This window comes from Phaseolus vulgaris, chromosome 1 (assembly GCF_000499845.2).
Source record: "Phaseolus vulgaris cultivar G19833 chromosome 1, P. vulgaris v2.0, whole genome shotgun sequence".
Classification (NCBI taxonomy): Eukaryota; Viridiplantae; Streptophyta; class Magnoliopsida; order Fabales; family Fabaceae; genus Phaseolus; species Phaseolus vulgaris.
Genome location: NC_023759.2, coordinates 38,062,503 through 38,073,183, shown reverse-complemented (window position 1 = coordinate 38,073,183; position 10,681 = coordinate 38,062,503). Strand labels below are relative to the sequence as shown.

At 33.3% G+C, this 10,681-nt stretch overlaps 1 protein-coding gene and 1 pseudogene across 1 annotated transcript; both read right to left on the bottom strand.

The window, feature by feature from the left end:
• Nucleotides 1–2,357: 2,357 nt before the first annotated feature.
• On the bottom strand, nt 2,358–4,229 carry LOC137814103 (3,9-dihydroxypterocarpan 6A-monooxygenase-like). The gene is made up of 2 exons (XM_068616675.1): nt 3,242–4,229; nt 2,358–3,126 (listed from the first exon to the last, which is right to left on the bottom strand). The coding sequence occupies exons 1-2, from the start codon at nt 4,145–4,147 to the stop codon at nt 2,518–2,520; spliced, it is 1,515 nt and encodes a 504-aa protein (XP_068472776.1). The 5' UTR covers nt 4,148–4,229; the 3' UTR covers nt 2,358–2,517.
• Nucleotides 4,230–9,220: 4,991 nt separating this feature from the next.
• On the bottom strand, nt 9,221–9,807 carry LOC137814107 (heterodimeric geranylgeranyl pyrophosphate synthase large subunit 1, chloroplastic-like; annotated as a pseudogene).
• Nucleotides 9,808–10,681: the final 874 nt, after the last annotated feature.

The window sequence follows — 10,681 nt, the reverse complement described above, 5'->3', positions numbered from 1 at the left end:
AACTTTCTCTTACATTATTACCCTTTGCTATCATTCAATACAGAACATGTAATATGTATACAGACACACAGATGTGTATACTCACAAAAAAACATAGTCCTAAAAGGTTATGAAGCTTAATACAGGTGTTGGGTTACAGGTAAAACAAAATTAGAAGGAGTGAGAAAAATATTACCTTACTTGTTTCTGATTTTGATCAAAGTGCCGGTGCAAGTGTTTACGTGAATTGGCATAAGTGGAGGCATAGCTGAAAGAAGTGTCAGGTTCGTTTGCAAGCTGTATATTGTTTCCAATTAAGCCATATCCACTATTTATAGCACCATTTGAGTTTGTAATTGGCTTCTGTAGTAAACCAGATCTCACTCCAATACCCATTTGACTGTTGAGGTTCTGCAATAATACATGACTATTTTGGCCACCAACATGCTGCTTCTGCTACTGAAGTTGTGACAGTGGTACCATAGTAGACTCTACACCGGAAAGGCATCTCCATTAATATTATAATCTATGTTCATATGTGAGTGACTCCTGTTGACTGAGAATCCAGGAGTGGGAATCTTCTGGCTAGAAATTCTCTGCACCCCATTGACAAAATGTTCCCCCCTGAGACAACAGAAAAACTGGTAGAAAACTGTTGATAACCATTAGACAAACCTGCAATACATAGACTCTACAATGAAGGACGAGTAAATAAAAGTGTAAGGATTGGTGAAGAATGATAATACCTAAAATAAACATAAAATCTATTTAAGGTACTTTCAAGCATGCCACCAGCTGCTAACATGTTTAAAGTTAACCAATGCATTCAGTTCATCTCAAGAGCCTTACCTTAATCACGCAAACTATGAAATCCCGCACAAATTTCTATTATCCATATACCTGTGCCATGTCTTCATAATTATGATTTTGCAAGTTCCATATGTTCAAATCACACCAAACTTCAAGAGATAAGAACTTCAGCTTCACATGAGAATAATTTATATTTGTTCTACAGATTTTACACTACACTCAACTACATTCATTTAACTGCAAATATTTTCAACACAAAATTTATTTGAATAACTAAATTTAAGCATTTTATCATGTACTTAAGTTCAAATAAGATTTGATTTTGTTTTGTCTCCATGTATGATTTTTTTTCATAAGCTGAATGTAAATCAATATCAATAGATACTTTCATGTTAGAAACTACCTTCTTTTATTCACTGTGGCAATTTACAGGGATGCTTGCATACAAGACTCTATCTGGAACTAAAAACTTCAAAAGATCAATCATCTTACCTTACAATTTGTTGCTTTCATTTTGAACTTGATCGGTATCTGGTTGCTTGGATGTTTCACATTGACAAGGGCATTGACAATTTCTACAACCTCCATTCATTGTTAGGCCTTAATTGCATGCTTTTTCCTATTCTCCATCCAGGTAAAATAGCTACACTTCATCTTACAAGTTGTTCTAAATCCTGTTTAGATAAACATCTCCATTAGTACTTATATTTAAGACGAAGATAAGCATTAATAATTAAATAAACTTCTTCTATAAACTAAAATTAAGCTTATGTGCATAGTTGTGCATAATTAAAATTAGCTCTTCGGAAAAGCCATTTTTTTTCCTGTCATTAGTGTTTATAGAGAAACTTTTAACCAATCAAAGTATTTTATTTTTGTTTCGAACTTGGATTCTATCATTTCATTGTATCTAATTATTTTCTGCAATACTAATTAGTGGGCTGCTGACTTTGCAACATTTTGGTGAACTGGAGGATCAAGCAATAGAAGAACAACATTACTGCCATGAGATGTTTTTTTTTTTGGTATTTATATCTATGCCTTGGCTATAGTCACAACTGATTTTGAAAAAAGCTACATTGAATAGGTGAACAATATCATGTCATGTTATTTCAATGAGGCACTCCTGATCAATACTTTAGGAATTTTGAAGTGAGGTTAATTTTAGCTCAGTCCATTCAACCAACAATCTAAATGAATTTAGGTATATATTAAATTAAATTAAATTTATTTGAGTACTTAATTTGAATAAAAAATTTATCCAATATAGGATCGGATGAAACTAGACTTTTTGATCATTAAAGTATGAATCCAACCAAACTGATACAATTTCTTTAAGCTAGACCTGACTGTATTCAATAAATTTTAATATAAAAGTATTTTTCAGTTTAAAATAATAAAATAACTTTTAAATCTAAATTTTTTATTTTTCAAGTAATTAATTTTTTTTACTAAACTATGAAACAAAGATATTAAGTAATTAAAACGAATATTCTTTTTGATTTCTCCTTTTAGTTGGTTAATTAATTGAAGACAGCACAATGCACAATGCACACTGAGACACCTCATTATTTGACAGAAACTATAAATATGTTTACAAAATCACAGTTACATGACAACAGTGGTAACAAACAACACCAATGGTGAATGAGTAGATGATGAACCTAAAAACAACATCATAGTAGATGACAGAACAGTACTTTTGATAGAGATAACAGCAGTGTAGATTTAAAAAGGATTAAAACGAGTGACAGGATAACAAACAAGTGGTTTTGCCAATCCTGTAGAAAATGATGATCCTTCTTCCAAACAAACTCTCTCTCCCCCTTTCGTCTTCCAATCAAAACATTGGATCAATGATGCAACTGTCCCTTGTATAACCGTTAAGGCAAGTGAAGATCCAGGGCATCCCCTCCTCCCAGATCCAAATGGAAGGTACCTGAAATCACCACCCTTCGTCTCATCACTGTCGTCTACCAAGAACCTTTCTGGTATAAACTCTTCTGGGTTCGCCCACGCTTCTGGGTCCCGCATGATGGCGTACATATTTATCAGTGTCCGTGTCTGGCCCTTTATATCATACCCGTTGATGGTGCAGTCCTCTTTTGATTCTCTAATAGTGAACGGTGCCGTAGGGTGGAGTCTTAGCACTTCCTTCACAACAGCTTGGAGATAAGGTAGATTTTGAAGGTCTGATTCAGTAACCAACCTGCTAGAACCCACCACTTCTTCAATCTCTGCCCTCACCTTTGTCAACACTCCTGCATTGTTCATGATTTCTGCCATGGCCCATTGGGAAGCTGTTGAAGACGTGTCTGTTCCCGCTAGGAAAATATCCTTGCAACACACCACAAAAACTATAGTCACTTTTCTACTCTACTCCGTTCTAAAAATGTGAAACTTTTTTACATAAAAAAACAGTGAATATCCAAGGCAAAAGATAAGAACTTACCAGGAAGAAGGCCTTGATATCATTCCTTGTTAACCTCATCTCAGCATTTGGATCTTTGTGGACTCGCAATAGAATATCCATCATGTCCCCTCTTTCGGAGTTGTTCGCTTCATGTTCCTGTAAGATGCGCTCCATAATCCGGTCGAATTTACCAACTATTCTGACAAGCTTCTTTCCATACCCAAACAAGTCAAATTTTCCCAATGGTCCCAACACCTCACCCATGCTCAACTTGGCTCCCAAGTGCATAAACTCTGTCACCAGGCCAAAAATATCCTCACCATCATTAACGTCGTGGTCCAAACAGGTCGTACTCATGGCCATCCGACACAGGACATTGTTGGTCAAAGCAGAAAGATCACGGCTCAAATCCGTTTCCCTGCCTTCAGAGGAACACTCCAGGAGAGATTTCAAGAGCTTCTCTATCTCCTGCTGCCGGATGTGCCGTAAGCGCCCAAGCTGCGTGGTGGAGAGAAGTTGAGTAACGCAAAGCTTTTTGATGAAGCGCCAATAAGGACCATATGGGACAGTGACGAAATCAGAGCCTTTGTATAAGTAGTTCTCTGAGGATCCAAACTGGGGTCGGTTACAGAAATTGAGGTCATGTGTTTTCATGACTTCTTTGGCGACTTGGGCGTTGGATACAACTACGCATGTTGAGGCACCTAAACGGAGCTGAATGAGAGGGCCATAACGGCGAGCCAGAGCTTGCAATGATTTCGGTATGATGGAACCCACAAGGTGAAGATGACCGATGATGGGAAGCGACGGTGGAGATGGTGGAGCTCCAACACTGCCATTTTTGGTTCGTAAAATGCCAAAGTACTTCAAAAGTAGAGTGAGAAGAAGGAAAGCTAAGGAGGAGGAGAAGATGTAACCCAAAAGGGTTGCACCAGCAGCATCCATAGATGAGTTTTTGGTCACACTATTTGCTTCTTTTTCTTGGAGTCCAAAGTATTACTCAGTTCCATAACACTACCATTATGGGTCTTACTCACATAGTAATTTGCCATGCATTATATAAGTAGTTTCGGATTAAATAAATGTAAAAATATTTACACGGAAATCATACTAGGTATACTTTATCTTTTTAGATATGAAATCAAATTTATTAATGTTATTTTATATTTGGAATCACACCACTGATAGCAATATTTCAACCAATTTGATTAAAGATTAAGGTAGTCAAACCAAAACACATCGAGCACTCCCAAACCTTCTCAATTATGAAAAGTGGACCCATAAAAAGTGGATCTATGTGAATTGCAAAATATATATATAAAAACATGAAATAAAAACTAATTTTAAATAAAAATAATAATTAGTTGTTATAATAATTAAGTTACATACCATTTTGTTTCTAAATTAGTTTGTATTAAATGGTTTCTAAATTGGTATATAATTAATTACGAAAGTTTTAACTACCATTTATTTAGTTTCTAAATTTGGTAGCAAAAATATTGATTTCTAATTAGATATTAATTTAGAAACCATTTAATCACTATAGTAACTAATTATTTTTTGTCTCTAAAAATTGGTTTCTATTTCATGATTTTCTTGTAGTAGTGTATATAAAATTATTAATTGATAAAGGTAAATTTTATACTCAATGAGGGGAAGGAATGTTAATATATACTATTACATTATATTATAAAAAAGACACTCATTTTAATTCTTTTATTTCAATAATATATTTATCTTTATTTTTTCTTCCTTGTTTTATATTATAGGAAATACTTTCTTTTAAGAAAATAAAATGTATTTTAGTTAGTATTTTGAAATGCTAAAAGAGATTAACAAAATGCTTGAGAATTATTTGTTTATCCTTTTCATAATATTCTTTTATTTTTATGTTTGAGAAAGTAATTTTCACAATATTAAGAAAACAAATTAGAAAGTAATTTTCACAATATTAAGAAAACAAATTAGAAAGTATTTTTCAAATGCTATGAAACAAAAATGTATTCCAAAATGTTTCAGAATATTTAAAGAACTAATTTTAATTTTTGTAACACTCTTTTTACATTTCAGAATGCATTATGTAGAAAAAAAATTATTTTTTGAATATTTATAAAGGTACTTTTTTAAGATTTTTTCCGACAAATACTTGCTGAGATGTAGAGTGTTCTAAAACATATTCCTCTAAACACTTTAATGACTGTTTCTTTCTGCACCTCCATACCTTCTTCTCTCACCTCCATAAATTTTTGAATTTTCAAAAATGTCCCTCTATAATATTTCGAATTATATAATCCAGAAGTCATTTTTCAAATTTATAATTAGCTTCCGGATTATGTAATCCGGAAACCTTTTTTGAGATGCATTATTACTTTCCGGATTACATAATCCAGAACTCTTATTTAGCTTCCGGATTATGTAATCCGGAAGTCTTTTTTCAAATGTTTTCCGAATTACATAATCCAGAAACTAGTTTATGAGGGTGACAAAAAAGGATAAAAATGTATTTTCATGATGTGTATGGAGGTGGCAGAAGAAGATATGGAGGTGCAGGAAGAAACAGTCCGCTTTAATCTAACACATTTTTTTAGAGCATGAAACAAAAAAAAAGATCAAATGAAAGTAAACATATCATTTTAAATAAAAAAGATTTAAAGAGGTGCATTTAGTAGAATATGGAATTGTAAATAGCAGGAGTAAATAAGTATTTGGTCAGAGCCCAAACCATTCTTAGGCCCAAGCTACACCGCTGAAACCCTATTGGTTTAAGTCTCCGGCACCTGTATATTTTCAAGGCAAATGCATCTTACACCCAATCATTTTTAACCTGCACCCAACATATTATTTTAATTTCCAAAAATACCCTTTATTTTGGAAATAAAATTCGGAATTGAAAATAATATATTCTGGAAAAATAAATCCGGAAGAGGTTGTTGAATTTAGGAAATAAAAATCTGGAAACAAAAATCAAAATTCTATTACAGATAATAAAATCCAGAATTGAAATAATACATTTTAGAAAAGAATATCCGGAAGAGTGATTATTGTGTTCTGGAAATGAAAATCCAGAAACAAAAATGAAAAGCCCATTCCGAATAAGAAATTTCGTAATTCAAAAAATTTATTCTGGAAAAAGAAATACGGAACACATATTCCAGAAAATGGAGTCCGGAAGGTAATTTTATATGCATCTCATTTTTTTAAGGAGATAGAAAAACAAATTTGAGTTTTTCACAAATTGTTTTTCAAAGATTTGAGTTTTCATCTTTGAGCTTTGGTTTATCAAGAGAGAGTGGAATATGATTACATCTGTATTGATTTCAGTTCATTCTGTAACAAGTGTATTTCGTTCTGAATACTTTGTACATTCTGGTGTTGTAAAGCCAAGAAGGGTTGTGTGCTCTTGAGGTTGTCAAGATCAACATTCTTGGTGTGTGTGCTGAGCCAAAGAAAGTATGTTTCTTGAGGGGATCAAGGTCACTTCTTTGGTGGTGTGTGTATGTAATCTGGTTTTGATTACTTAGTGGATTCTCCAGTGGTTTTAGGGAAATTGGATGTAGCTCTTGGTTTAAGAGTGAACCAGTATAAACTATTTGTGCATCTCTCTCTTCCTTAAACTCTTTAAATTAAGTTGTTGTTGTTTTTACTGGTATAAAAAACCGATTGTTTCTTCGAAACAACCGATTTTTTTCTGGTGCTTTACTGTTTTGAGCTTTGTTTCTTGGCTAACTGAATTCCTAATCTGGTTTCTTGCAAACAATTTCATTATAGCTTAAAAAGTTTTCGAAAACTCCCTTTAAACAATTCACTCCCCCCCCCTCCCCCACCCTTCTCGTTTAAGGCCATACATTCTAACAATTTTCATATCTGAATTATATGACTAGTGAAGAATCTTATATTTGTAAATTTCTTACAAAAAAAATCTTTTTAACACAAATATTATGCAAGTGTCTCCCATTTTAGTAAATGAGAATATAAGTAAGAGTCGCAACAAAAGTATTTGTGGTTAAGAAATGTTTCGCTCAAGGGAGAGCGCACCAATCGTACAAAGTTAGCAAGGTGTGTAAGAACCTATGATTTACGCTAAAAAGAGAAAAGCTATTTGTTTGGACCTTAGTCTTCGCTTTTGTGAAGAAGAATATTGTTTGTCTTCATAGCAATCTAGAAGAATGTACTCAAAGTAGTATTTGTGATAGGATGTTATTTTCTTTTAGTGTGTTATTGTTTAGATCATAATTACTAGAGATCCCACGTATACTATGAATAAATTTGAATTATAATTTATAAGAGGGGTGCAATCCTCACCTTACAAGTTGATTTTGTGAGGTTGAGTTAAGCATAAAATCACTTACTAAGATAGTATCAAAACCATTAAAAAATAATCATAGTAAAGCTCTTTGACATTATTATATCATTGTTATTCAACTCTTGTCAGCTCTTGTTGGAGATCCTAAATCGGCTATAAATAGGGGGCTAATTTCTACCTTACAAACCAAATTTATGAGGTTGAGTTAGCCATAAACCCACCTACTAAGAATAGCATTTGTTTATTAAAGTGTTTTAGTCAACCGTGTTTTATTCCAAACAATAGTTGTACTAAGTTAGAAGTGATTATGTCCAATGAATATTTTTGGAGTGGTTGAATCCAAATAATAGTTATAGTTTAGTAGGAAGTATTTAGGTCCAAGTAATATTTGGCTTGTAACTTGTAACATTAGTCTATATTAGTGGAACATTGATGGTGTTGATCAAGAGCTAAACGTAGTTTAGATTTGTAAGATGAACCAGTCTAAAAATAACATGTATAAATCTTTCTAATCTCTTATATTTTAATATTGCATGTTTTTTATTTGCATCTAATCAAAGAATGAAAGTTTTGCAAAAAATAGTTTTTTAAGAGTTTCTTTATTGTGTGTATTGAAGTTGCATTTAACAAAATTTTTCACACTCATTTTTTAATAGAAATAGCTTAACAATGTATTTACCTAGCTTAAACTTTGTTTATTCAAGTTTATCAAACACTACTTTAAAAAAAAAATACACAAATCACCATTCTCTAATACATTTTGCATATTTTCACAATTTGATACCAAATATCCCTGATGTATTCTCACTCAAATGAAGCTAGGAGATACATCACGTTTAGCCACCAAGAACCCCGCCGAACCTCACAACCAATCCTGCCAAAAGAATAAAACTAAATTCATCACCTTAGGAACCAAACAATACAATGTTGTGCATGTTCCTTGAGGGATATGCTTTCAAAGTGGAGTGAACTTGAACACATGCATTGAGATTACTGATGCATTTGAGGAGTTTGTGTAACCTATTGTTGTTATCGGTGTGAAAGATTTCTTAATGTATATTGATAAATCCTTTAATTATTTGCAATTGTAAGTCTCAAGCGGTGACTTTATTGAACTTCTTTCGCTATTGACCTCATTGGACAATATTGCAAATAATTCACAAAATTCTAATCCAACACAATTGTTTAGGTTTCTGGATTATAAATTGTTCTTGTGTTATATTGAATGAAGTACAAATACTTAACATTTGACTTACTCTACATGGACTTTCGTTCGCAGTTCGTCTTTCCATTCGCACAACAATTGGAAGAAACTGTTCAGTGTAAACTATCCATGTTAACGAAAACCCGCTTTCTTCCCTAACACAGTTTTGTACATTTCAAAATCTAACTCTTTCCTTCAATAACAGAAACACCCTTCGAATTTTTGTTTGCCCAATTTTTTTTCCAATGATGAAAACACCCTTTACCATGTAAGTCTTGAGAACTATAAACAGATGCATACTGCTGTGAATGTATCATTTTCATTTTTCTAAGAGTAATGATTTATAGATAATCTATATGTTTTTATGCAAGTACATTATAACTCTGAATAATATTATCTTAATATTTTTTTATACCATTTAATTATAAATTTAGCCTTTATTATAAATATTTATTTCTAAACTCATCACATCAAGAGTTGTATATCATTCCAAGAATTGTCAAAGCATCAATTTTCATTTCCTAATTAATTTTTCCTACAATGTAATTAGTTACAACAAAGAGTAGAGCTATCTTTGGGGTATCAAACCCAGCCAAGATTTCCTTGGAATCCTCCACCAATTTTCAACCAATCTCCTTAGACTTATCCACCCCCAAAACCTTGGGATATGTCAGTTTATCAGCCACCAAGTCCTTCCTCGTCGTCTTCCTCAATTCCTCCATCGATTCATTAACATCCAGAATATCATCCACAACCTGACCCATCAACCCAACGCAACGACCAAACATCCTTAATATCTCAACTTCCTCGTCCGACCCACCCCCCATTATTTCCCCTAACACAACCGCACCTTCCAGCTATGCTGCCAATTTGCAAAGGTGAATGAATTCCAATCTCTCCAAAACCACCTCACTCAACAACCCTTCTGAACTCACATCCATCACTTGTCCTCCCGTAACACCTTCTGCTCCGATTGATTTTGCCAACTCCACTATCTCGCAAACCACTCGGGTGGGAGACACGCTCTTCGTCATTACAACATTTTTTAGTTTAGGCAATGCTAAAATATACCATAAGTATAAAATTGTTTCCTAAACATAGTAAATGACACAATTTTAGAGATGTGGCTTAAAATTTATAAGAAGCTACAGTTTTTAACCTGTTGACACTTTAAGCCACGATTATAAAAATTGTAATACTTTAAGCCACGGTTATCTATACGTGGCCTTTTGGATCTAAGAAAAAACTGAAATAAAATATAATCTAATTTTTCGGGAAAAAACTTTTCTTCTTCCTTCTCTCGTGAAAAAAAGATGCACTCAACACACAATACACTGTGTCTCCCTCTCGCGGCGTTCTTCGTGCTTTCTTCCTCGCTCTTGCGTTCTGCCTACTTGCTTTCTTCGTCTCTGTCTTACGTTCTTCCTCACCGTCTTTCCTCATTGTCTCACATTCTTGTTCGACTTTCTTCCTCACTTCTCACCTGGACAACACTAAGCTTTGGTAAGTTTGTTTGTCATCTATCTCGCCTTTTCATATATATATGAAATTTTGGGTTTTTTTTGTTAGGTTTGTTTGAATGAATTTTGTTTTATTGTTTGCTTGTGTTTTCAAATATTTTTATGGTTTTGAGTGTTTGGAAGTCTTTGGTACTCAAGGTGTCGTTGCTGGTGCTCAAGGTCGTTGCTGCTAAGGGCATTGCTTTGGTTGCCCCTGATACTTCCCCAAGTAAATCAATTCTTTATTTTTTTTATTATTTCATTCCTTTAATTTCTACTTTTCCTTAAGCTTTTTTATGTTATCAGTTTTTCTGTTTATACCGTAACCACTTAGGAAACTAATTTGTTAATATGATGGTAATGAAGTGCCAATAAGGGTAACATAGAATTTTGTTCCAGATAATATTGTAGCTCTTTGTTTTGTGTAGGCTACCTTTTATATTTCTTTCCAATTCTTGGTGTTGTTATTTATG

What these genes read in the sequence shown, in the direction of transcription:
- LOC137814103 (XM_068616675.1), bottom strand. Translation starts at nt 4,147, where the DNA reads ATGGATGCTGCTGGTGCAACCCTTTTGGGTTACATCTTCTCCTCCTCC. An exon ending in ATATCAAGGCCTTCTTCCTG is followed by an intron (nt 3,127 to 3,241) that starts GTAAGTTCTTAT and finishes GTGTGTTGCAAG; the next exon opens with GATATTTTCCTAGCGGGAAC.